Source organism: Vidua chalybeata, chromosome 15 (genome assembly GCF_026979565.1).
Source record: "Vidua chalybeata isolate OUT-0048 chromosome 15, bVidCha1 merged haplotype, whole genome shotgun sequence".
Classification (NCBI taxonomy): domain Eukaryota; kingdom Metazoa; phylum Chordata; class Aves; order Passeriformes; family Viduidae; genus Vidua; species Vidua chalybeata.
This window is the reverse complement of record NC_071544.1, coordinates 16,794,814-16,821,513: the sequence shown is the minus strand read 5'-3', so window position 1 is coordinate 16,821,513 and position 26,700 is coordinate 16,794,814. Positions and strand designations below refer to the sequence as shown.

Below are 26,700 nucleotides of genomic sequence, written 5' to 3'. Positions count from 1 at the left end.
CGGGGCTGCAATCCCGTTTTGCCGCTGCTGGGATGCAGTGGAGCGGTTCCTGCTGCCATCTAATGGCTCTGACAATTAAAACCCAGCGGGGAGGGCCCGGCTGCAGCGAGCGCTGCTGGGCTGGTCAGTCCATGAGCTCTCCCGAGCGCTGCCGGAGGCCACACCGAGCCCAAAACACGGCACGATGTCCCTGAAGGGACACTGGGCACAGCGGGAAGGGCAGGGACAGATATTCCTATTGCAAAGTTCAGGACAAGCTCCTCGGGGATGATGCTTCTGGTGCCAGCAGCTCTGCCCTTCCTGGGCAGGGAGAATGCACCTCACACCCTGAAATGCATGGATATGGGAATATCCTGAGCTGGCAGGATCAGCAGTGCAACTCCTCACCCTGCACAGCCCCAAAATCCCACCCTGGCCATCCCTGGAGCGCTGCCCAAGCCCTCCTGGAGCTCTGGCAGCCTCGGGGCTGTGCCCATTCCCTGGGGAGCCTGGGCAGTGCCAGCACCCTGCCTCTGGTCCTCCCTTCCTCCTTCCCATGCCTTATCCATGGCCTCACTTCCCTGGCTCTGGCTGGGGACAGTCTGGAGGCTGCCCTGGCTGGGGACACTGATCCATCCCTGCAGTGATGGTGACAGGCAGGAGCAGGGAGGATTCCTGGGATTCACATCCCAGTGCCAGGGAGGAGACCTCAAACCACAGCTCCTGGTGTGGCAAAGGCTCCAGACCCACACGGATCCATCCAACACACACACGGAGGCAGTTTTCCAGTTTTCCAGTTTTCCAGTTTTCCAGTTTTCCAGATTTCCAGTTTTTCTAGCTTTGCAGTTTTCCAGATCTCCAGATTTCCAGTTTTCTAGTTTTCCAGATCTCCAGATTTCCAGTTTTCTAGTTTTGCAGTTTTCCAGATTTCCAGTTTTCTAGTTTTGCAGTTTTCCAGATTTCCAGTTTTCTAGTTTTGCAGTTTTGCAGTTTTCTAATTTTCCACTTTTCCAGTTTGCCAGTTTTCCAGGTTTGCAGTTTTCTAGTTTTGCAGTTTTGCAGTTTTCCAGATCTCCAGTTTTCTAGTTTTGCAGTTTTGCAGTTTTCTAATTTTCCACTTTTCCAGTTTGCCAGTTTTCTAGGTTTCCAGTTTCCTAGTTTTGCAGTTTTGCAGTTTTGCAGTTTTGCAGTTTTTCAGTTTTCCAGATTTCCAGTTTTCTAGTTTTGCAGTTTTCCAGATTTCCAGTTTTCTAGTTTTGCAGTTTTGCAGTTTTCTAATTTTCCACTTTTCCAGTTTGCCAGTTTTCCAGGTTTTTAGTTTTCTAGTTTTGCAGTTTTGCAGTTTTGCAGTTTCCCAGATTTCCAGTTTTCTAGTTTTGCAGTTTTCCAGATTTCCAGTTTTCTAGTTTTGCAGTTTTCTAATTTTCCACTTTTCCAGTTTGCCAGTTTTCCAGGTTTCCAGTTTTCTAATTTTGCAGTTTTCCAGTTTTCCAAGAGGGTTCATTTCCTCCCCTGGCTGAAAACAATGCAAGAGGAGCAGGACTCAGCATTTCTGAACACGAAGCGCTGAGTTCAGCTCAGTTCAGCCCCAGAGCCCTCTTAACCCTTTCGCTGTGGGATGGAGCAGAATTCCCAGTGCAGCAGCAGCAGCTTTGGACTGCCTTGTGTTGAGAAAAGTCAGAAAGGGCTTGGAGGTGGAAGAAAACTCCTGAGGGAGGGCCATCAATGAGGAGAAAGATCTTAAAGCCAGGCCAGCCTGGCTGCATTCAGAGACTGGCCATGCCAGTTTGGCTGGGAAAGCCTTGAGATTTCCGTGTGTCCTCAGCCAGGCATGAACCCGCCCTTCCCCAGTGCCCCAGCTGCCAAAAAAACTGGGAAAATGCTGTCCCAAGGCCACCCAGCCTTGGGGATGGAGGTGCATGAGGCAGGTTCTCCAGGTGAGCAGCCCGAGGGGTCCTGGATTCCTGGAAAACCTGGAGGGGGCAGGTGCTTATCGCCGCTCTGCGCCCATTTGCACAGGGTGAAAGCAAAAGCAGAGCTCTGGAATGAGGAAATGTCCCCGAGGAATTGTCCCCTGCGCTCCTGCCAGCGTCCCAGCGCCCCCCCACTGGGATTTCAGAGGGAGGGAAGGAAATCTCTGCTCCATCTCACACCAAAGTGGGTGCCCCCACCCGTACCAGAGGATCAAATCATGAACCAAGAGTTTCTTTGGCCTCAAACGAAACCTTTCATCTTTTTTGTTTGCTTTTTCCTCCAGCGAAGCCGGGTCTGGGCTGACTTCCTTTGCTTTCAGGTTCAGTGTGAAATAACAAGCTGAAAAGCCACGAGGCTTCGTTTTTGAACCTGCTAAGGAATGGCCGACTTCAGAAGAAAACAGAAATATCGGGAAAGCTTGATGTGAACTGGTTCATCGTTTCCAAGAGGAAAAACCTCCCTGTGATTCCCTCTGCCATGGACTTTAGTCAGGATGCACAAATACTGCTGGGTCCACAGATCTCTTGTTCTCTGTGCCTGTATTTGCATTTTGCCAGGGAAGAAGGGGGGTGTGAGCTGGAATTCCCGGAGGGAAATGCCTCTCCCGGGATTCTGCTGTCACACGGCGAGGACGGAAGGTCCACCAGCCCCAAGGACTGCGAGCAGGACACAGGTGAGGCCGGGAGAGGCTGGAGCTGGGAGAGTCCCACGCTTGGGACGGGCACACGGTGCCCATGGAGAACCTCCCTGGAATTGTTTCCTGTGGAGCTGGGAGAAGTGGGGTTGTTTAGCCTGGAGAAGAGGAGGCTCAGAGGTGACCTCGTTGCTCTCCACAACTCCCTGAAGGGAGGTGCAGACAGCTGGGGTCGGTCTCTTCCACCGGGCAGCACTGACAGAACAAGAGGACACAGCCTCAGGCCACGTCAGGGAAGGTACAGGTTGGATATTAGGAAAAAAAAAAATCACCAAAAGAATAATAAAGTACTGGAATTGTCTTCCCAGGGAGGTGGTGGAATCACCCTCTCTGGGTGTGTTTAAAAAAAGACTGGACATGGCACTTGGTGCTATGGTCTGGTTGAGGTGTCGGGGCATGGGTTGGACTTGATCTCAGAGGTCTCTTCCAACCTCATCATTCTGTGATTCTGTGAATCTGGGATTCTGGGGTTCTGTGATTCTGTGATTCTGTGATTCTGTGATTCTGGGATTCTGTGATTCTGTGATTCTGGGATTCTGGGATTCTGGGATTCTAGGATTCTGGGATTCTAGGATTCTATGATTCTGGGATTCTGGGATTCTATGATTCTGGGATTCTGTGATTCTGGGATTCTGTGATTCTGGGATTCTGGGATTCTGTGATTCTGTGATTCTGTGATTCTGGGATTCTATGATTCTGTGATTCTGGGATTCTGTGATTCTGTGATTCTGTGGTTCTGTGATCCTGTGATTCTGTGATCCTGTGATTCTGTGATTCTGGGATTCTGGGGTTCTGGGATTCTGGGATTCTGGGATTCTGTGATTCTATGATCCTGTGATTCTGTGATCCTCTGATTCTGGGATTCTGGGATTCTGGGATTCTATGATTCTGGGATTCTGTGAGTCTGTGATTCTGTGATTCTATGATCCTGTGATCCTGTGATTCTGGGATTCTGGGATTCTGGGATTCTGGGATTCTGGGTGAAGGAGGTGCCTGGGAATTCCGGGAGCCGGCAGTCTCGTGTTTATAGCCCAGCCCTGGGTAACTCATTGACCTCTGCTGGGAAGCGGAGGTTCCCAGGATGATAAGGAGCTCTTGGAAGGAATTCCTTCCCTCGTGTGAGGGAGTGGCAGCGCTGGGCACGCTCGCAAACACGTCCGCAGCCCCGGCGGCTCCATCCCGGCAGCGCAGCGTTCCCTGGGGGCTTGGGGAGGCTGGAATTCCGTGCAGGAGCTCTCCGGGAGGGAAGCGGAGCTGGGAGCAGGTCAGTGTGTCCCCAGGGCTGTCCCCGTGTCCCAGCCGAGCAAACCCAGCCGGGACGCGCTGGTGCAGGCGGCTGCAGCGATCCAGCGCCTCTGGAATTCCAGCCTGGGGCTGGAGTTCGGGGTTTGGCGCTGCCTGGGTCAGGGGCTCAGGGGTGAGCACGGCAGCGAGTGACGGGAGGCTTTGGGTCCTTTGGGAACTGACGGGAGAAATCGGAGCTGGCTTTGGAAAGGGGGTTTGGGGCCAGCCCTGCGGGGGTGTGGCAGCTCTGTCCCCAAGCCGAGGGTGCCCGCACAGCCACTCTCGTCCCGTTCCGTGCCCGGGGCAGGGGAGCGTGGATGGCACTGGGATTTCAGAGGGAGCAGAGCCCCTGGAGAGCGGGCACAGGCAGAGAACCCGCTCTGGAACAGCCTGAGATCCCAGAAAATATTCCAAACTCATCCCTGGCTTTTCCAGGGAGGCCAGGCTGCAGCAGCAGCAGCAATGGGACTCTCCAGGGGAGATCCAGGATTTGTTGGGAAGCAGAAGGGTAGGAAGTGGAGTGAGAGCTTTTCAGCTTGCTGACCAAAAGGCAAATTCCAGCTCAGGTCAAACAGGAGGTGACACCTTTGCTTGTACAGGGATGGGTTTTGTTGCTGAGTTGTCAAGGTAGACTTAAAAACAAAAAGACATTTCACAACCACAAAGAAAGACATCTGTGTTTAAAATATTAAAAACACCCATTTTATTGCTTAACAAAAAAAAAAAAAATTAAAATTTTCCCCTGTGTAGAAGACATTGATGCTAATTGGTGAGCAGGAACTGCTAAAAGCAAGAATCTTCTGAGGAAAGCAAAAAGCTTTGTTTAAAAACACTGCCCTGCTCGAGCTCTGAGCACTTGGGAGCAAAGCAGCAACACCTCTCGTGTAAAGGTGTGCCTGAATCCATCAGCTGGACCATGCCCTGAGCACAGGCAGGCACTGGGAATATTTCTCTGTCTGCTCTGGGGTGTTCTGACCCCCAGGGGAGCACTGACTTTGACCCTCGTTCATGGAAAAAACTCCCAAAGCCTCAAGGTAAACCAGAAACCACAAAAGTGTGAAATAGATTGTAGAGAGTACTGTAGTATGACACATGGGTGAAAAACTTAAGATTTTTAATATGTTATAGATAAGTTCAAAATAAAAGATATAGAGTGTTGTCTTAAGTTCCTTTCTTCTTTCTTCTTCTTCCTCTTTCTTCTTCAGTTTAAGTAGTACCTTGTAATTGGGTAGAAAAATCCGCATTGCTGGTGTTTAGGGGTCAGTTATTGGGTTAGAAAGGAAGATAATTTAAGTGTCACTTCTTAATTGGGTAACTTAGTTTTTGATTAAACTTAAAAAGCCTTGTAACAAGAGATTGTTGGCCATTTTGGTGCTGTTTCTCCTGCACGCAGTCTGGTGCAGACAGCGTGCTGAAGTTTTAATAAGATAGCAATAAACAAAAGCTAAAAACCAAAAAAGTCCAATGAGTCTCTCGTTCCTGACACAGAACTACTCCAAGAGAGTCTCCCCTACCAGGGCAGCCCCCGAGGAGTTTCCCAACTTAAAGCCTGCAAACTCCCAGGCAGTGTGCCCTGAGCTTCTCCGAGTGCAACGACCCTCCCTGCAGAGGATTTTGCTTTGGTTTCCCTTTTGTGTGGAGGCTGCCAGGCAGCTCCAGGCAGGTGGGTTCCATCCTGCCATTCCCACAGCTGGGTCCTCCTCAGCCTTTGCTCTGGGGCGCTGCAGTTGTGCCAGGCGTGGGAATCCGTGCGGTGAGAAATTCCCTCTCTGGGTCATGGAATCATAGGCACCATCGGGTTTGGGTTAGAAAGGACTTTAAAATTTACCTCTGCTCGTGGGCAGGAACACCTTCCACTGCACCAGTGTGCTCAGAGCCTCATCCAGCCTGGCCTCAGTCACTCCCTGGATGAATTATTCCCTACTCTGGAGAAGTTCAGGGTACTGCCATGGCTGGGGATGCAGCCTGGGAGAGCCAGCAGTGCTCCTGGAGCAACCCCGGCACACAAATCCCTGCAGTGGTGGCACTGGATGATTGCTGGAATAAAAAAACATCCCTAAAACCCCTCCCAGCCTGCAAGTTCTCTCCCTAAACCCTTCTGGGTTTTATTTTGCAGGGGCTGTGTTGCTGTTGCCCAGAGATGCTCTGCAGACCACCCACGGCGCAGTGAGCCCTCCCAGCCACCCCAAATCCTAACCCTGAGCGCTGGGGAAGGTCTGAGGATGTGAGTGAGGAGGGAACGAGGCTCACCCCGATCCTGGGATGCCCAAGGGATCCTGCACAGCAGCCAACCCCTCCCTGCTGCTGTTGGATCTGGGGTTTGGACAGCGCTGCCCCCGGGGGTGCCCGCAGTGCCTGGGGCTGCAGAACTCACCCAGATGTAGCTGGCAGAGAATGCCCGCGGTGCTGCCAGCTGTCCCCACGGTGACACGGGAGAAGCATCGGGCAGGAAGGAGCTCCAGGATCACGGCCAGCCCCGGATGGAGGATGCGGGATGGGCCCCAGCTGCACATCCCCGCAGGTGAGGGACGGGCGTGCAGGAGCAGCTCTGCCTCTGGAACTGGGGGGGATCAGCCTGGAGGGAGCAGCTGGGAGCTGGGGCAGGCTTGGCAGAGCGGAACTCCCGAGGAGGAATGCCAGGAATGTGCCATGTGGGATGGGCACTGCCCTCCCGGAGGCAGAGTGGAGAAAAGGAGGCTCAGGGGGGCCCTCCTGGCTCTGCACAGCTCCTGACAGGAGGGGACAGCCGGGGGGGTCGGGCTCTGCTCCCAGGGGACAGGAGAGAGGAAATGGTCCCAGGTTGCACCAGGGAGGGTTTGGGTTGGATATCAGGGAAAATTTCTCCATGGAAAGGCTTGGCAAGCACCAGCACAGCCCGTCCAGGACATGGTGGAGTGCCCATTTCTAAGACATAGATGTGGCACTCAGGGGCACGGTTTGGTGGTGGCCTTGGCAGTATTAGGTGTGTGGCCAGGCCTGATGACCTCCAAGGCCTTTCCAAACCTGTGCAGTGACTCCATCCCAAGCCCTTCCCCGAGCCCGTGCCCGCCGCCCCCGCCGTGCCAGTGCCCGCTCAAAGGGGACATTGTGCATTGTGGCCGTGCCCAGCCGCGGTGCCGGGCGGGCAGCGAGCAGCCCTGCCTCTGCCAGCCCTCTGCCAGCCCTCTGCCGGTGTCACTGCACGCATGGGCTGCTGCCTGGGGACCCCCTGGCACCAGGAGCTGGCGCTGGGATGCACAGGTAAGGTGCCCGTGGGGCTGTGGGAGCTCCTTCCATGGGATGGGACCCTTGGGGACACTCTGGCGCTCAGCACTGGCCCCGCTGGCCGCTTGCCTTTCCTCTGGGATGGCTCCTGGTGCTCTCTCCTCTTGGATTGGGTGTGTAGGGAGCGATGCAGGGTGTTTTGGCCAGGGAGAGGACAGGATGACTCTGGAGTTGGTTTATTCCCATGCTGTTGGCTTTTCCCCTCCCTGCCCAGGAGCTCTCCAAGCACGGCCCGTGGGGTGCTGGCATCCCCCAAGGCACCATTCCCGTTCCAGCGTGCCCCAGTGAGCCGGAGGAGGGACATGGCTCAGGGCCAGCACTGTGGCACCCAGCCCTGGATCCAGGAGTGCAGCCCTGAGTGCTGGGACCCGGGGCTGGAGCTCTTCCCTGCCCACTGGTACAAAATATTTTGGCACTGGAGGAGGTCAGTGAGTCACTGGCACGGCTGGGAACAACTCCTCAGCTGCAGTTTCAATTGGTCCCTTGAAAAAAAAAAAAGCTCCCAGTTCCCTTTCTGAGCCTGGCTCCAATGAAAATAAACACTGAACCCGTGAGAGCAACCAGAGTGAGCCCTGGCCCCTTCCTGGCTCCGGGGACCCATGGACAGGCCCTGTCCTGCTGCTGGCAGAGGTGGCAGGAGCACTGTCCCACCTGCCACCTCCTGTGGCACATCCCAGGGACACCTCTCAGGCAGGGAGAACCTTGCCAGGGATCCGGACGCCTCTGCCCCCCCTCCGTGTTCCCCAGGTGAGGAGTGCGAGTCCTGCTGGCCCCGCTCCCCCGAGCTCCTGCCCCGCGGGGACCGCCTGCACCGCCGGGGACAATGCTGGAGGGACAGGAGCACGGCACCAGGGACACATCCCCGGGGCACAGCATCAGGGACACGTCCCCATCTCCACCCCCAGGGCATGGCATCAGGTACCCAACCACAGGGAATGGCATCAGGGACCCATCCCCAGGGAATGGCATCAGGGACCCATCCCCAGGGAATGGCATCAGGGACCCATCCCCAGGGAATGGCATCAGGGACCCATCCCCACCCCCAGGGAATGGCATCAGGGACCCATCCCCAGGGAATGGCATCAGGGACCCATCCCCACCCCCAGGGAATGGCATCAGGGACCCATCCCCATCCCCACCCCCAGGGAATGGCATCAGGTACCCACCCCCAGGGAATGGCATCAGGTACCCAACCACAGGGAATGGCATCAGGTACCCAACCACAGGGAATGGCATCAGGGACCCATCCCCAGGGAATGGCATCAGGTACCCATCCCCAGGGAATGGCATCAGGTACCCAACCACAGGGAATGGCATCAGGGACCCATCCCCAGGGAATGGCATCAGGGACCCATCCCCAGGGAATGGCATCAGGGACCCATCCCCAGGGAATGGCATCAGGTACCCATCCCCAGGGAATGGCATCAGGGACCCATCCCCAGGGAATGGCATCAGGGACCCATCCCCAGGGAATGGCATCAGGGACCCATCCCCAGGGAATGGCATCAGGTACCCACCCCCAGGGAATGGCATCAGGTACCCATCCCCAGGGAATGGCATCAGGTACCCATCCCCAGGGAATGGCATCAGGTACCCACCCCCAGGGAATGGCATCAGGGACCCATCCCCATCCCCACCCCCAGGGAATGGCATCAGGTACCCAACCACAGGGAATGGCATCAGGGACCCATCCCCAGGGAATGGCATCAGGGACCCATCCCCAGGGAATGGCATCAGGTACCCACCCCCAGGGAATGGCATCAGGTACCCACCCCCAGGGAATGGCATCAGGTACCCAACCACAGGGAATGGCATCAGGGACACATCCCCACCCCCAGGGAATGGCACCAGGGCCCCATCCCCAGGGAATGGCATCAGGTACCCACCCCCAGGGAATGGCATCAGGTACCCATCCCCAGGGAATGGCATCAGGTACCCAACCACAGGGAATGGCACCAGGGACCCATCCCCAGGGCATGGCATCAGGGACCCATCCCCAGGGCATGGCATCAGGGACCCATCCCCACCCCCAGGGAATGGCATCGGGGACCCATCCCCATCCCCATCCCCATCCCCATCCCCATCCCCACCCCCAGGGAATGGCACCAGGCACTCACCCCCAGGCCCTGCCAGGGTGTGCTGGGCACAGAGAGGGGAGGAGGGCAGCGAGGAGTGGCAGGAGCCAGCTCAGATTTAGTTCTGCCTCTGTCTCCTTTCACTTTCCCTTCTCCATCTCCTCATGTGGAGGGGACGGAGCTGCCACATGAAATGTTAAGACTTTGTTAAATGTAGATCCTTTTCTTTCAAAGCAAAACTCATTCATGACCTGTCCAGCCTTGGGCTGTTATTTTCTACTTGCTAGCTCTACATAAGAATTCTATTTCTCTAAATAAGAATTCTATTTCTGCATGCAAATACCAATTTATTTGAGTGGCTGGCAAAGCTGGCTCAGTAAAAAGAACTCTAGAGCAGAGTTCTGGTCAAAGAAGTGACTTTAAAAAGCTGCTGCACACTCCTGCTCCACATCTCCAGGCACATGTTTATCTTACAAATCCAGTCTGATTACTGACAAAAACTGGGGTTTATCTGGTTGTCCCTCCACTGCCAATGCAGCTGTGGAAGAGCAGGGCTGGAGTTTTGTGTGCCTCAGCTTTCATTAACATAATTAGCAGCTCAAGTTGCAGGCCATGAATCCTTTATGGCAATAGCTGATGATGTGTGGAGCAGGGAGAATGCTGCTTGCATTTTGGATACCCAGCAGAGCAGGCAGTGGAGAAAAATCTCATTTTGATTTTCAAATCTTTGAACAAAGAGTTTTGCAAGGCCTTGGCTCTCCTGTGCTGGGGAGTTGAGGCCTCCTCCAAAAAAAATCTCTGCTGGGGATTCACCTTCTAAAAGTTCTGCCCATCTGTGGGTCTGGCCATGAGAAAGGAAATCCCCCCACTCCAGAGCCACTCCAGCACTGGAAAAAGAGCCCAACACGAAGGGAATGATGGATTTAGACCCCATCAATCCCACGGATCTCTCCAACCTTGAGCATGACTTCAGGGTGGTTCCAGAGTCCCCAGCCAGATGTGCAGGGCTGTGCTCCCAGGAGCTCTCAGCTGAGGCAGGACATCCAAGAGCTCTGGCACAACATTTCCCAGCAGCTCTGCTGTGTCCCCTCCTCTCCAGGCAAGGCTGGGCTGGCAGAGCAGAGCAGCCCCGCTCCCGAGGCAGGACACGGCTCCCCGGAGCCCTCTGTGGTGCTGCTGGCTCTCAGGGACACCTTTCCCCCAGGTAAGGAGCTGCCTGTGGCATCTCACGGATTTCCTGGCTCCCCGCCGTGCCTCGGGTCTCACCTTGGCGGCTGAAGGATGAGGAGGGGCTGGGCTTGTGTTGTGTGAGCATCGCAGCCAGCCTGGAGGCTCTGGTGGCCCTGGCAGGGTGGCAGGGGTGGCTCTGGGTGCCACGGAGCTCCTCCTCCCCTTTCATCCTCCTCTTTTCCCTTCCAAGAGCTCTCGCTCTCCTTCTCCGTGGAGAGCCGCTCCTGCCGGTGCCGCAATTCCCAGCTCCAGGAAGCTGCCAGGAAGAAGCTGTGGGCTCTGGGGAGCGATGACAGAAGTGTCTGTGCCCTGTTCAAGGTACAAACCCCGTGCCAGCACGCTGGCGTGCTCCTGGAATGGTGCCAGGCGTGCTGGGGCACCAAACCCAGCTGAGGCGTGTCGCACTGTGGCACGAGATAACTCTCACAGAAGTAGGTTAGATGTAAAAGGAAAGGGAAAAGAACTCAAAAAAAGCTAACTTTATTTGCTGACTCTAGTATTTATACAACAGCAAAAGTGACAGTGGATTGGAGGATGGAATTACCTCTCCAACCACACTGGTCAAAACCAACAGTCCATCAATTCTCTCCACCCACAAAGAGAATGCAAACCAATGATTATTTACATGAACATGTGTGAGGAAACTCAGCTGAAACATGTAAATATCATAAGGCGTAGGAACTTCTAGAAGAACTTTAAAACTCTCAAAAGAACAGGGCGACAGAGGAGCTCCTCCAAGGCCACTGCAGGGGACTCTGGAGGGGACTGGAATGATGAGGAAGATGAACTTGATGGCAAGTGAGAGGCAAAGCTGAGCCTTGTGTTGTTTTGGGGGGATCTGAGCCTAAATAGCCAGGAATTCACAGGGCTGGGATCATCAAATCCGTGTCCCTGCTGGAGGTGACAGCTCCGGACAGGCACAGAGTCCTCAGGCTGGGTTTTATAGAAACAAATCCCAGCTACAGAGAGGATGCCTGGACTGAACTCTCCTTCCCTGCTGGATTTCAAGGCTCCAGGAGTGTCCCTTGATGCTGCTTTGTCTCCCCTGTGCAGGAGCTGTCAGCCAGGCTGGTCGGCATGCAGGCACACGAGGATCGCTTCCTCCTCACCTTCAAAACCCTGGAGGAAGTCTGGAGGTTTTCCACCTACCTGACTTTAGGTAAAGTTTCCACGGTCTCAACAGACAGTGTGAGGAGGTTTTTTGGAGAAGGCATTGCCTGACACTACAGAACTGTAATGTTCAGGGTGGACAGTGAGGAATTAATTAGAAAACTTTGCAATCCGTCGTTTATGAAATCTCTGTTTGGATCAGTGAGAATCAGGAGGATTCCTACTGGGAAATTTTGGACACAAAATTAGAAGCTTTTGCCTGACATTTGGAAATCCCCAAGACCCTTCCTGCTGCCCAGGGAAGGAGGTGCTGATCCTGATCCCCCTCTTGGCTTCTCAGGGTACGTGGGGACCTGCCTGGAGCAGCTGCTCTTTGCCCAGGAGTTCTGGCTGGACTGTGCCCTGGTGGAGGACACGGAGCTCAGGGTCACCGTGGATGAGGAGCACCTGGCCACCATCTACATGGCTCTGCTCCTCCAGGAAGGTGTGATGGGAATGCACATGTGGGGAATTCCCGAAAATCCTCCAGCAGGGCTGTGCTGGAGCCCCTGATGCACTGATCCAACCTCTGACTCTCCCTCTGCAGGGAACTTCTTCTGCAGGGCAGTGCCCGGTGTCTGCAAGTTGGAGCAGGAGGGAGAGGAGGGTCTGCAGCTCTGCAGGAACGAGCTGATCCATGTGAAGAGCGTTGGACAGGATTCCAAGTGGGAAGGGATGTCCCTGCTGACGGGGCAGCGAGGCATGGTGCCCGTGACAGCTCTGGAGCCAATACCTCACCCCTTTTACCAGTAAGTGGTGAATTCAAGGGCTCAATCCAGGATTCTTCCCTGATCCCGATGCGTGACTGGCACCAAGGCTGGCTGGGAAACTCCTCTTGCCCCTGGCAAAGGGCAAGAGCCTCACAATTCTGTGAGGATATTTCCAGGAGGATCCACATTAGGCATGAAGACTGGAATCAATGCATTCTCTGTCGATGGGACACAGCAAGGACATGCTCCTACTTCAGATGTGTTTTTTTTGTTCAGATGTGGTTTTTGTAAGCTATTGGTTGAGGCCATACGTGAGGTTATCTCTGATTAACAGATGAAGGAGCGGCAGAAAAAAATCAGGCAATGCCAGCCAAAGTGAGGCTTCACATTGGTCACCTGGCTGAGCCTTTTACTTGGAGAAAGCAATTTATCCTGCTCCTCCCCTGTGGTGTGACACCATCCCTGGGCTGGCCTGAGGTCAGGAGTGCTCACAGAGGACCAGTGAGGGTCCCTTTTGCCTTGCAGGTGGTTCCTGAGGAATTATGCTGTGAGTTTTGGCCTCTCCCAGGAGATCAGCGGGACGAGCTCTCGGGCCATTGGTGAGTGGCACCCGTGCAAGGCACTGTCCCAGGGCTGGGCATGTCCCAAAACCCGGGTTTGGCCACAAACGAGCACAATTCCATTTGTTGTTCTGGGACTGAGCCCCCTCGAGCTGCTCTGAGGGAATGCTGCATCTCTGGACTCTCTGGAGTGCAGATCAGAAGTTGCAAACTTCTCTGTGTTCTGGGGCACACAGAGAGCAGAGAGCTGCTGGTGACACCCTTCTGCCACTGGCTTTTCCCTGTCCCACTTCAATATTTTTATGTTTCTTTTAATTCTTTCAGGAGTGAGGTTTCAAATCATGAGGTTCTCACCTTGTGCTCACATGAAACCTGTGCCCCAGCCCTTAAGCCCAGCTCAGAGCAAGCTGGACACAGGAGGTCCCTGCAGGTGTGACTTTGTCATGGAGGGATGGACATTTGCACTGTCCAGGATTTCACTCCTGGCAGACTTGAGATAGGGCAGTGTCTGTGAAAATTTGTATTTCCAGTCACCTTCCAGGCTGCAGCTCGCAGAGGTGTGGAGTTTATCCATCCCTCTTCTATTTTGTATTGTAATCCACTTCTCAAGGAGAAATGGCACAGAGCTGGATCCAAGATCACAATAAATCTTTGGGGAGAGAGAGGCAGCCCCCTCCAGCTGAATCACGGTCTCTCCCTGCCCAGGTCTTTTCCAGTGAGGAGGTTTTAGCAGGGATCCCACTGAAATTCCCTTTTTTGCCTTGATTTCCCAGTCAGAGGCAGGTGCATCGCCACCAAGGACCACAGAGGAGCAGCGTGGGATGAGCTGAGCTTCTCCAAAGGAGACCCCATAGAAATCATTGGCTTCTTCATCCCTGGGCTGCCCTGGTTTGTGGGCAAATCCCTCAGCACCAGGAGCATTGGCTTCGTTCCCACCCAGCACGTAAATCCCGAGGCTTGCGAACCTCTGTGAGTTGATTTCAATTTAATTCTGGAGAAAAGGGAGGGGAGGCTCCAAATCCCCCCTCAAGGCTGTGTGAGAGCCCAGGGCAGGTGATTCCCTTTGCAGGACCTTCCCAGAGGGTGGGTCTGAGGTGTGAGCAGAAGCTTTGGCCAGGCTCTGCTGCAGCCCAGACAAAGAAATTGCATTTCACCTGCCTCAGATGATTCTTGGAGAGGAGCAGGTCCAGCCCTGGGTTAATCTGGCTTCCTGCAAGCTGGCTTCCCAGTTTGTCCTCGAAATGTCTTCAGTTTGTAGCTCTGAGGGGCTGGGAGCCTGGCAAGGGTGGGGAGAGCATTCCCTGCCGAGGAAACAAATCCTGCTTTCCTTCCTCCTGCCCTGGGTGTGGGGGCAGAACGGCCACTGGCACAGAGCAGAATTCCACACCCTCCCAAGGACACAGCAAGAGCTGTCCAGGGAGGGAGGGAGGGTGTAAATCCCACCCTGGCTCAGCAGCTGTCTCTGTTGGTGGCTTCCATTCCATGCCCATCCCAAAAGGCTTCTCCAGGAGTGTGTGTAGGAGGACAAGGTTTTAACCAAGGTCTGCTGGGCTTTTCCCTCCCAGAGTCACTCAAGGTGAGTTGTAGCACTTTCCTCTGACACTCCAGAAGGGACAGAGCAGATCAGGTGGTATCCTGTGGCTTCTGGATTCCAAAAAAGACCAATAGGTCCTTTCCTGTGGTGCCTTTCTGTTCCTTTGTGGAGATCCTGGATGGGGAAGGTGTCCAAAATCCTGTGTTCATCTGCAACACAACTTCTGTGGTGGGAGGAAGAGAAGAGATGGAAAAACTTCCTTTCCCATGCCATGCCATGCCATGCCATGCCATGCCATGCCATGCCATGCCATGCCATGCCATGCCATGCCACCCCACCCCACGGGGCAGCTGCAGTGTCAGGGGCTGGGGACACGCTGACTCTTTCCTCCTGCCCCACGCCAGGGGAAAGGGCTTTGTGTTCCTGAGCGAAGAGGAGAAGTGCCCAGTGCTGCACATCCCCTGCAATGGTGACGAGCAGCACTTTGCCACCCTCCTGGGGGACCTGGCGCACACTGACATCACCTCTGTGTACAGGCTGGGTGAGTGTCCCCTCTCCTCATATCCCAGTCCCTGCATCCCCAGGAAGAGCTGGGCAGGGCCTGGAGAGATCGTGGGAGTGCAGTGGAGGCAACTTCTGGGGTGGAGGCAGCACAAACCCGTGCTCAGCCTGGTGATGGAGGCTGGAGGTGTCCTCAGGAGGTGGCCTTGCCATGCTGGAGTCTGTAGGGACCTTCTCTGCTGCCGAGCTGGGATTCACCCTGGCAGATGCTGCCCTCCACTGAGCCTGGCCTGAAGGACCAGGGCCAGGGTTTTTTGGGGGGCTCTCACTTTCTCTGTTCTGGCTGGGTGGCTTTGGGACTTCAGCCGATTTCTGCACAGTGGCACCGACCAAGGATTTGGGGTTTTGTTTTCTGTTTGTCTCTTTGCACAGCGGGGTTTGAACCCACAGCCGTGTTCCCACAAGTGCCACCAGGTGAGTATGAGGAGGGGACGGAGGGGGAGGCTTTGGTGGTGGCTTCTGAGGGTGAATTTGGACAGGAGGAAACATCAGAGAATGGCGTGGGTTGGGAGCAACCTTAAAGGTCATCCAGCCCCATCCTCTGCCATGGTCAGGGACACCTTCCACTATCCCAGGTTTCTCCAAGCCCCGTCCAACTTGGCCTTGGACACTTCCAGGGATGGGGCAGCCACAGGGAACACTTTCCTCCTGATCCCACTGTGGCTTCCCCGTCCCTTCCAGAGGCTGCTCTCCATGGCAGTAGAGAAATCCAAGTGCTCCAGTCCTGGGAGGAAATCAATGACTGGGCTACCAGCAGCACCTCAGAGCTGTCCAGCCCAGGCAGTGAAACAGCCCCTGCCACGCTGGAAGATGTTCTCCTGGAGAAGCTGGATGACTTGGATTATCCCAAATTCTTCATCGACCTCAATGCTGGACACATGGAGGATGCTGATGTCTTTGACCCCATATTGACCTTCCTCAACCAAGACAGTTTCGTGCCCAGCTTTCAAAGCTTTTACGATCTCAGCTTTTCCTTTCTCCACTCCACTTTTTACGGTTTCTCTGACGAGGATGAACTGGTGCTGTACCTCGAGACTTCCCGGAACTGGGCCAAGAGGACTGGTTCAGTTTGGGCTCACGCCAGGCTCTGTTTCCTCTTGGGGAAGCTCTGCATCAAAAAGGTCAAGTTCTCCCAGGCCCGGGTGTACTTGGAGGAAGCCATGAGTGTCCTGGACAGGGGCTTTGGGGACCTGCCCCTGCTGGCAGCGCTGCACGTGAGCCTCGCCTCCGTCTACCTGAAGCAGAACATGAAGCACAAGTTCTCCTCGCTGCTGGGGAAGACGGTGACGCTGCTCGTGTGCCTGCCTGGCCGCTCCTTCAGCTCGGAGAACGAGCTGGAGCTCCTCACCTACATCCTGAGGGAATCCATCGCTGTGGGCAACGCTCCGCTGGAGGCCCGGATCTGCTTCCTCATTGCCAAGCTCTTCCTGCAGCTGGGCAGAACCGAGGAGGTGCTGCCCTTTCTGGAGCACCTCCAGTGTCTCAGCAGCACCTGGCTCAGCCCAGGCACCCGTGCTGGGCCACTGGATGCCGCTGCCACCTTGGGCTACCTCTATGACAAGAAGTGCCTGCCGAACATCGCGCTGGCCTCCGTCAGGTCCTTTGTTCCCAGCAGCGCCAAGGGGACACCGACGCCCATCTGGAGAGCTGGCTTCATCCTCCAGGCTGCTTCCAAGCTGCTGGGGAAGCAGCAGCTGGGCAGGAGCAGCATCCCAGCGCTGGCTTGTCTGTACCTGAGGCAAGCGCTGCAGTTCTGCTGCGAGAGCAGGGCCGTGCCCATGCAGAGGACGCTCTGCGCCGTCCTGTCCAGGACGTGCCTCCAGCACGGGCTGCTGGACGGGGCCGTTCGTTACGCGGCCAGGGCGGCAGCCCTGGGCAGGCTGCTGGGGGAGGAGGAGGCTTTTGAGTCCTCGCTGTGCTTGGGCTGGGTGTACCTCCTGCAGCAGCGGCCGGGCCCTGCCGGGGACGTCCTGCGGCCGCTGCTGCGCTCCCTGCGCGGCACGGCCGGCCAGAACCCCGGCGGGGCCGTGCACAACCTGCTGGCCGTGGCCCTCGGGGCCCAGGGCCACGTCCAGGAGGCCGCGGAGAACTTCCTGAGGGCCCTGCACAAGGCCAAGGAGACGGGCGGCAGGAGGAATCAGGCCGTGGCCCTGGCTAACCTGGGCCAGCTGAGCCTCTCGTGTGGGGCCGCCCAGCTGGCCGAGCTCTACCTGCTGTGGTCAGTGCGGCTCTACGCCGAGCTCCAGGGGCACCAAGAGCTGGACATGGAGCTGGCACACGTGCTGCTGTGGCTGGCACAGGCCACGGTGGACAGGCAGAGGACGGAAGACGCCAAACTCTGCTATGAACTGGCGCTGGGGTTTGGCCTGAAGTGGCAGAACCTGAGGAGTGAGTATAGAGGGGAGCCGGGCGGTGTTCGACCCCGCCAGGTGCCCAGCGCCATCCCCTGAGCCGTCCTTCTCCCTGTCCCTGTGCCACACAGGTCAGCTGCACGTCACGGAGCGTCTGTGCCACTTCTACAGCAGAGTGTGCCCCGACCTGCGGGCCTGCATCACCTACCACGAGCACTGGGCGTCCCTGGCACGGCAGCTGCAGGACAGGGAGCTGGAGGCCAGTGCCAGGCAGGCCCTCAGCCAGCTCTACCAGGCTGTGGGCACACCTGAGTGAGTGGCTGGGGCTGTGCCATGCTGCCAGAGTGCAGTGGCTCTCCTGGGGTGTCCCTCGAGCAGGGTGTGGTGGCTCCATCTGCCCCACAGTTCTGGTTCTGAGATTTATGAGCTGTCAGCTGTGCTCTGAGAAGGAGCAGCTCAGTGTCAACCAGAGCTGGGCAAACATTGTCCCAGACAGAGCTGGAGCCCGGCCAAACAAAGTTTTCCAAGACACATCCAGCCTTCAGCAGGGTGGCAGGGAATTCATTGCTTCCTTTGGAAGCTTATCCCAATGATTAATCACCACTCCCCAGCAAGAACAGGCTCCTTATCTGCTCTTTGAGTAAGTCTGGTTGCAGCCTCCAGCTGCCAAGGCTGCCCTTCCCATATCTGCTGTGATATTGTCCCCAGGGAGGGACTTAAGAGCCACAGGAGGTGCTTAAAACCCACAGGGGGTGCTTAAAACCCGGTATCAGCTCACCTTTAATCTCCTGCCTAACACTGCAGGACAGGGAGAGGAGAGGAGAGGAGAGGAGAGGAGAGGAGAGGAGAGGAGAGGAGAGGAGAGGAGAGGAGAGGAGAGGAGAGGAGAGGAGAGGAGAGGAGAGGAGAGGAGAGGAGAGGAGAGGAGAGGAGAGGAGAGGAGAGGAGAGGAGAGGAGAGGAGAGGAGAGGAGAGGAGAGGAGAGGAGAGGAGAGGAGAGGAGAGGAGAGGAGAGGAGAGGAGAGGAGAGGAGAGGAGAGGAGAGGAGAGGAGAGGAGAGGAGAGGAGAGGAGAGGAGAGGAGAGGAGAGGAGAGGAGAGGAGAGGAGAGGAGAGGAGAGGAGAGGAGAGGAGAGGAGAGGAGAGGAGAGGGGAGGGGAGGGACAGGCCACACACCTTGAAGACAATCAGATCAAAGTGTGGAGAGCCAGCTCCCAGTCCCAGAAGGACAAATGGGCAGGGCTGTCCCCAGCTGGGAGGTTCACCTCCCCAGCCAGGTCACGGTGAGTGCAGGGGGAAGGTATTTAGGGAGCAGATGCCTGTCATGTGAACGGTGCTATTTAGGACCACAAAGCACCCCATTCCCTGGGCTCCCAGGACAGCTGGGCCTGCTTGCCAGCAGGAGAGACACCAAGCAAACAAACTGCCCTGGACACTCTGACTCCGTGTCCAGCCCTCTGGCTCATCCCACTGCCTAGCCCTGGGTGCTCCAGAGACCAGGGGCTGGAAAAGGGGCTTGGACATGGAGCCAGATTTCTCTCCATGGCTGCACAAGGGACAAACACCAGGCAAAGGTGTGGGTTTGGGTGCCGGGCGCTGTCTGGGAGATGTGAGTACAAGCATTCCCTGCCTGTGCTCCCATGTGGAGCTGGGAGTGACTTTGGGACTCGGTTTAGGGAGGCAAATTGGGTTTGTGGGTGACCTGGATGAAGCCCTTTTTATCCCACAGAGGTGAGGAGCAGCCTGAGTGGTGTCCTGAATTGTCCTAAGGTGGCCAAAAGCCACCTTAAACCTGAACATTAAAGCGTGGTGATGTCCGTGATCCTACCAGGACACGTTGCTCAGAGCTGACAATGTCCTTTGGTCCCCAGCCTTTGGTGACTAGAGGAGGAGAGGGCAGGGGGTCAGTGCCATGGGGAGGTGGCCTGGGGACAGCTCTGTGACTCCTCTGAGGTGGCTTTTTGCCTGTTGCCATCACAGGGCTTTGAGACAATCCCTGGACTGCACCAAGCAGAGCCTGAGGATCTTCATCGACCTCGAGGAGGCTGCGAAGGCAGCAGAGGCCTGGCTGCAGGCAGGAAAACTCTATTATCTTCTGCAGGAGGATGAGCTGGTGGAAATGTACTTCCAGGTATGGAGGGGGTGGCTGGAGCTCTTCCATGCATTCCCACCACAGCCTTTTGGGGGAAGAAAACGTTCTGAGCACTGTAAACCTGCTGCTGGAAGGAGGAGCTCTTGCCTTCCCCTCAGGCACTGAATTTCCTCTCTTTCTTTCCATCCACTGAGTTTAGAGGATTTTGGGGTGAAAAGAGGTGAATTCATTGAGTCAGAAAGTGATGTGGGAGTGCCAAAAGAAGCTGGAGGTGTCAAGTGAGCAGTTCTCATTGAAATATCCATAAATAAGGCGTGAGTGCCAGGGAAGTCCTTGGAGTTGAAGACTTCTGGCACCTCTCCATCTCCAGCATTATTTTATCAGCTGAGCTGCAAAGTGGAAGAGCAGCTCCTAAAATCTGGGGTTTGTTTAATCACACCAATGTCTCTGCCTCGCCAAATGCCACTCCAGCCCCTTTTTCCTTCCAGGCAGCCATCCAGACTGCTCTGAAAGGGGACAACTTCTCCTTGGCCATGGATCTTTATGAGAAAGCAGGTGACACCTTCTTCAATGGCAGCCGGAGCAGGGCCCGGGCAGTGGAGTTTTACAGGGTATGGAGCCCTCTGAGCATTTCTGTCCCTCTGTCCCCACGGGGTGGTGGCTGGGAGGGCTTTGCCCCAAGGATGGAGGGTGGAGAGGGATGGGGTGATCCTGAGGGTGCCAGAGTGGGAGAGCACAGGTGTGCAAAAAACCCCAGAGATCGTTTGGGATTGGGAATGGGCTCCTTCCGTTACAGATCCTGGTGGTGTTAAGTGTGAGTACACCCAGTCAGAATTCCAGGCACACAAGGAAGGGCAGAGATGTGAGGATCAGGCTATGAGAGCCACGCTCTGGGATTTAAAACTCATTTTCAAGGGAAAGAAGGGACTAAAACCTAAAGCTGCAGTGCCCATCCCCTGCTTTGCTCCTTGTCCTGCTGCTCTGCCACCCCTCTCAGGCAGTGCTGATCCCTCCAGGAACATCCTGAACTCACCATTCTCTCTCCTTAGGGAGGTGCTGTGCCCTTGGCCAGGAAACTCAAGGCCACCCAGACAGAGCTGCGGCTGTTCAATAAACTGGCCGAGCTGCAGATCAGCCTGCAGGGCTACGAGAAGGCTCTGGAGTTTGCCACGCTGGCAGCCAGGCTCAGCCTCAGGGTCGGTGAGTGATTTACACCCAAAAGTTCCTGGGAGTTACTGGGAGTTACTGGGCAGCGGGTGATTTTTGCGGGGAGCCACTGAGTCTTGTGGATGAGAACAGGATCCATGTGAAAAGGGGATCTCCTGCTTTCCTACACTGCTGGACCTACTCTTACCCAATGTCAAGACATCTTTTTAAGGCCACTTCCCTTTTTTTTCAGCTGTGACAGCAGAGGGTTTTTGTTACCCCAGAGCACGGGAAGTCTGCTGAAAGCACAGGACTCAGCAGTTCCTCTCTGTCCTGGTTCTGCTAAAAACCTCACCCCTTCCCATTACAAAAATAGCTTGGATGGGCAAAAAGCCAGCTTAAATGTTTGGGATGGGACCAGTCTTGTAACAGCCCCTCTACCACCCAAAAAAATCCCCTGGCTGAATGATACTCCTGGGCCAATCTGCCCAGCTGTGGCATCAACCACCCTGCCCATGGCTCTGTTTTCTCTCAGAGGTATCCATGCCCCCAGGCTGCTGAGAAAATGCATCCAAAGTGGCTCAGCAGGGCTGGGGATAGATTGAGCTGGATGAGCAGCTTTTCCAGAGGATCCATGGCAGGAGCTGGTTGATCCCACCCCTCTCTTTTCCATGGGATCCATGGCAGGAGCTGGTTGATCCCACCCATTTCTTTTCCACATCCATGGCAGGAACTGGTCGATCCCACCCATTTCTTTTCCACATCCATAGCAGGAGCTGGTTGATCCCACCCCTCTCTTTTCCACATCCATGGCAGGAGCTGGTTGATCCCACCCATTTCTTTTCCACATCCATAGCAGGAGCTGGTTGATCCCACCCCTCTCTTTTCCACATCCATAGCAGGAGCTGGTTGATCCCACCCCTCTCTTTTCTGTGGGATCCATGCCAGGAGCTGGTTGATCCCACCTCTCTCTTTTCCAGGGGACCAGCTGCAGGAGCTGGTTGATCCCACCCCTCTTTTGCAGGGGACCAGCTGCAGGAGCTGGTCGATCCCACCCCTCTCTTTTCCACATCCATAGCAGGAGCTGGTCGATCCCACCCCTCTCTTTTCCACATCCATGGCAGGAACTGGTCGATCCCACCCCTCTCTTTTCCACATCCATGGCAGGAACTGGTCGATCCCACCCCTCTCTTTTCCACATCCATAGCAGGAGCTGGTTGATCCCACCCCTCTTTTGCAGGGGACCAGCTGCAGGAGCTGGTTGCCTTCCACCGCCTGGCCACAGCCTATGACTTGCTGCACATGCACGAGATGGCCGAGGATTGCTACCTGAAGACCCTGGCCATGCGTCCCCCCGTGCTGCAGAGCTCAGCAGAGGCCCTGTACTACTGCAAGGTCTACTGGCACCTGGGCAACCTGACTCTGCACAAGCTGAAGGTAAGCAAGGAAATCTCCCGTGGTGCCGTGCCTTGGACGGAGAGCTGAGGGTGGAGGTCGCATCTTCTGGCTTTGAAGGGGGGAAGGTAATTTGGAAAGAGGTGCTGGCACTTAGCAGCATTCCAGTGGCATCAGGTGTCCCTGGGTCCTGCCGGGACCCCCCAGGCTCTGCTCCAGTTCCCTCCTGCCCCGTGAGCCCCTTCCTAACGCCTGTGCCCTGCTTTCTGCTCAGGATGAACAGGATGCAGCCTCCTACTTCCTGCTGGCCCTCGCCGCAGCCGCCGAGCTGGGAGACCAGGAGCTGCAGGCCCTGCTCCGTGCCAAGCTGGGTGCCATCCCCGGAGCCCCAGGGGGACCTGAGGGCACGCCAGGCTGTGCCACGGACCGGCCCCGGTGGCTGAGCCAAGGTGGCCACGTGGTGTGACCCGTCTGCCAGCCTGGTGGCACCGTGCAAGCTCCGTGTGCTCTCCAGGACCGGCCCAGGAGAGGTCCTGCACCACGTCCTGAGGAGCTGGAAGGGTTTGGGCTCCTCCTCCCAAGCACTTGGGACCCTGCCCTTGTTTTTGAGGAGCAGGGCTGTGCCCAGAGCGGAGGTGGCACAGCCAGGGCAGGATGAGGCCCCAGCAGCGGTGCTGGAGCTGGGGGTGCAGCAGGGCAGGGGGTTCAGAAGTGCCCTGCTCGGGATGGGGACTGGGGAGTGCTGCTGTGTGCTTGTCCCCACAGCTGCCCCACACCTTGCAGCAGCTCAGCCCGACCCAAACCTGTTTGAAATAGCAACTCCTTTATTTACACCTGGTTTTTATCCTCGTCTGCCCCGCTCCACGAGGTCTGTGGTGGCACCTCTGCCAAAGCCCTCTCCTGTAAAAAGCACCACCAAAGCTTTTGGCAGTGAGGGACAGAATTAGGGAAGTCAGGAGGAATAAAGGGGCTGGTCCAGCTTCATCTGAGAGCAGAAAAAAACTGCTCAGGGGGAGGCAGAGCCCACCCTCACCCCAGCCCTGCCATCCAACCTCTGGGTGCAGAGCAGGAGCACAGGAAAGGAGCACAGGAACTGGGATCTGCTGGAGTCCCATCCCTGGGGGTGTCAAAACGTAGATGTGGCATTTGGGGGCACGGTTTCGTGCTGGGGGAATGGTCGGGCTCGATGACCTGGGAGGGATTTTCCAAGCTGAGCGGTTCTCCGGGCACACGGCAGGAATGCGCAGCTCCGCTGCTCAGCCAGACTCGCCGCCAGAGAGCAATAAATGCCCATTTTTGCAGCGGGAGCGGCTTCCCTGCAAGCCCCGAGCTCGGCTTTCGCTCCGGCCTGGAGCACAGGGAAGAAGGAGAGGTTTTCCCAGCTGATCTCTTTGCTTTGGCAACCGGTGGCCATCTGGGCTTCACAGCCAGACCCCGCTCCCGGTTCCTCCAGCCCCCTGCCCGTGCTGCCCTGCCTGAGTTTGTTAAATGCAGAATATTTATTTCCTCCCTGCTCTCTACAAACGCCGAGTTCAGCTTCCTCTTCCAATCCCTTCGAGGCGTTTGTCACCGGGGCAATGATTATTTACTGCTTGTTTACCGAGCATTCCTCGCTGCTGCCGGGCAGCCTCACACCCCAGCCCAGAGCAGGGGAATCTCCGTCCTGCGTGAAATCCAGCGAGCTCAGGGCTCCCCAAAACCTCCCAGCCCTGAGATCAGGGCTGCCTGATCTCAGTGCAGGTGGCTGGTGCTCACCGTGCCAGGGCAGGATGCTTTCTGCAGTTTTTCAGTCAGTTCTCCTTTTTCTTTTGGTCTGGATGGTCTGTAAGGACAACTCCAACCCCTTAACACCCTCTGGATCTTTTCACGCACGGGGAAAAGCACGATCTCACACCTTTGTGCCAGGAGGAAGATGGACAGTTGGAAATCAGGGTGTGGAGAGGAGCTGGGGTGGCTCTGGAAGCCCCGAGGGCTTTGTTTAAACACGGGCTCAGCGTCTGAGCTGGCCTGACTCAGCCCAGCTCCAGCAGTCAGAGAAGTTCTGATTCACAGGGACCCTGGAGCTGCCCTGGAACCAAATGTGTCCTCCTTAAATCACAGCAAAACAAATTTCTGGTGCCTGCAGGGGGAGAAAGTCTTTCTCCTTGGGAGCATCCTGTAAAATATCATTTTCCCTGTCCCTCACCTGCCCGCTCCCACATGCAGTGGGATGAGAGCTCAGGGGGGCCAGGGCTAATTAATATTCACAATACAGTGAAATTTAAAGCTTGTGCACCAAGTCCTGGGTCGGTGCCCAAGGAAAGATGAGGATATTCCATCCCTCCAGCCACCAGTGTTGTGGGCAGAGAAATGTGGGGGCTTTGTGCCAGAGGAGGTCACCAGGTGGTGGCTCAGCTCCTGGAGCTCCTGTCATCCTCCACCCTGTCCAGGATGGGGACGTTGTCCCTCGTTCCTGGGGCATTCTGTGGGACACCTGAGGGGTGCAGAGCCTGGCCAGGGCTGCGCTGCTGCTCCAGGAGAAGGCTCTGGCAAGAGAAGGAATGTGGGAACACAGGAATTATCCAGCAGAAGGCATCAACCAGCAGCGTCCTGCTCCGCCACCGCTGGAGGCAGAAATAGGGGAAAGGGAAGGGATGGATCAAATCTCCTCTGACACCAGCGGTGCCATGGCTTGTGACTCCTTCCCAGCCACATGTGACTGCCTGTTCCATGCCCAGGCCAGGAGTTTTCCTCCCTCCCTGCAGCCAGACAGGCTGGAAATAGGCCTGGAGGGAGCCACGTGCAGCAGCACGTGCTGCTCGGAGCAGCACCTTCCTCCCAGCACTTCCAGATGGTGCCGGGAGCTGCAGGAGCATCCCTGCTTTGGATTTGGTGCTCCAATCCTTCCAGGCAGCAGCACTCCCAGTCCTGGCGCTGTGATCCCGTGTTTGTTTGATGCCTCGGGGGGCGTTTAAGGCCTGGAATAGCGAGGGGCTGCATTTCTCCCTCATATATTCATTCTTGGAGAGTGGAAATACCACGACAGGAATAATTCTTGCATCATCTGAGCTCCGGTGTGAGCCTCCCGTGGAATGGGGAGAAAGGAAGTGCTGATAAATGGAAATAAAGATATGGACAGAGAGCTGGATTTATTTGGGTTTTCGTGGAAATTACTAATTTCTGCAGAAATGCAGCACCCAACAATAACAGTGGTTATCAGCAGACATTTTTTCACCATTCCTTCGTGGCACAGTGGTGCAAACTGGGCTGGATGAGAGACCTGACGTGGAGGAGCAGCGAGGCTGAGGCAGAGATAAACCTGGAGCTCAGCTTATCTCAGAGGTGGCTGCTCCTCTCTGGGCAGCATCTCCTGCTGTTGCCTGGATCAGTAATGAGGAGTTGGTAAACACCAGCTGTTCTGCTAAGCAGAGCTGGGGGGAGTGTGTAAACTGGGTAATTTAGATTAAAAATCATTTATTTGCACAGCAACCTGCTTGTTCAGTGATAATTGGGCTCATAAATATGTATGGGAGGAGGAGGAGCGGGGGTTGAGGCTGAGCCAGAGCCAGGAGTCACCAACTGTGGCTGCAGGGGCTTAAATAAACTCTGCATCTGTGCATTGGGCTGTGTTGGGATGAAAACTCCTGGAATTCCTGCAGTGCTGCTGGGCCTGCCCTGAGAGCTCACCTTGTTCCCGAGGGAAGGGAGGAGCAGCAGGGAAGTGACTCTGGACGGGGAATAGAGAGGCCAGATGTAAAAATAATCCCCAGCGGGGATCTGAAACTCCTTGTGCTGAGGTGGCATCAGGCAGGGGACAGTCCTGGAGCTGTCACCTCTGCTGGCACTGCCCACAGACACCGGAATGTCCCTGGCACTCAGCACCTGGGATGGGCATTTCCAGGGAGAGCATCCCTGTGGGCACGGAGAGGGCAGGGAGAGTGAACTGGTAACATGGGGCACCTTCTTTAATCCCCTTTTTTAACCTTCTAAAACCCCCTCCAAGCACCCAGCTGGTGAAACCCCAGTGCCAGGGGCATGTGGAGGGGCAGCTGGCTCTGCTGGGTGCCAGGGGATGGGTGACACCCCCCAGCTCCTGCCTTGTCCTGGGTTAGGACGTGCCAGGGTGAACTGGGGGTCCCAGGGAAGCTGCTCAGAGCTCCCGTGGGCTGTGCCAAGAGTGAGAGCTGCCCACAGAGAGAAACAGGCAGGAAAAGTGGCAAGAAATAGGCAGGAAACAGACAGGAAAACTGGCAGGAAATAAGGAGGGAAGAGACGGGAAAACTGGTGGGAAACTGGCAGGAAAACTGGCAAGAAATAAGCAGGAAAGAGACAGGAAGACTGGTGGGAAACTGGCAGGAAAACTGGGAGGAAAGAGGCAGGAAACTGGGAGGAAGTAGGAAAATTGGGAGGAAATAGGCAGGAAACTGGGAGGAAGTAGGAAAATTGGGAGGAAAGAGGCAGGAAACTGGCAAGAAATAGGCAGGAAACAGGCAGGGAAACTGGGAGGAAATAGGAAAACTGGGAAGAAACTGGCAAGAAATAGGTAGGAAACAGTCAGGAAAACTTGGAGGAAACAGGCAGGGAAACTGGGAGGAAACCGGTGGGAAACAGGTAGGAAAACTGGCAAGAAATAAGCAGGAAAGAGACAGGAAAACTGGTGGGAAACTGGCAGGAAAACTGGGAGGAAAGAGGCAGGAAACTGGCAAGAAATAGGCAGGAAACAG

General features: G+C 55.8%; 1 protein-coding gene across 2 annotated transcripts; it reads left to right on the top strand.

The window, feature by feature from the left end:
• The first annotated feature begins 3,829 nt into the window (after positions 1-3,829).
• On the top strand, positions 3,830-25,446 carry SH3TC2 (SH3 domain and tetratricopeptide repeats 2). Of its 2 annotated transcripts, none has more exons than XM_053956921.1 (19): positions 3,830-3,911; positions 6,048-6,452; positions 7,943-8,113; positions 10,370-10,474; positions 10,691-10,818; positions 11,554-11,659; positions 11,951-12,094; positions 12,197-12,398; positions 12,885-12,958; positions 13,693-13,888; positions 14,858-14,994; positions 15,387-15,428; positions 15,696-17,402; positions 17,497-17,677; positions 19,345-19,495; positions 19,945-20,067; positions 20,506-20,656; positions 21,843-22,039; positions 22,272-25,446. In XM_053956921.1, the coding sequence occupies exons 2-19, from the start codon at positions 6,194-6,196 to the stop codon at positions 22,461-22,463; spliced, it is 4,266 nt and encodes a 1,421-aa protein (XP_053812896.1). In that variant the 5' UTR covers positions 3,830-3,911; positions 6,048-6,193; the 3' UTR covers positions 22,464-25,446. The 2 variants fall into 2 exon arrangements, with proteins under 2 accessions (XP_053812896.1, XP_053812897.1); XM_053956922.1 differs by lacking the exons at positions 3,830-3,911; positions 6,048-6,452 and adding exons at positions 7,117-7,171; positions 8,435-8,461 and having other exon boundaries at positions 7,943-8,020.
• Positions 25,447-26,700: the final 1,254 nt, after the last annotated feature.

Coding starts and splice junctions, on each gene's coding strand:
- SH3TC2 (XM_053956921.1), top strand. CDS start 6,194: ATGCCCAAGGGATCCTGCACAGCAGCCAACCCCTCCCTGCTGCTGTTG. Junction 12,959..13,692: donor GACGAGCTCTCGGGCCATTG/GTGAGTGGCACC, acceptor TTGATTTCCCAG/TCAGAGGCAGGTGCATCGCC. Junction 22,040..22,271: donor TGACTCTGCACAAGCTGAAG/GTAAGCAAGGAA, acceptor CTTTCTGCTCAG/GATGAACAGGATGCAGCCTC.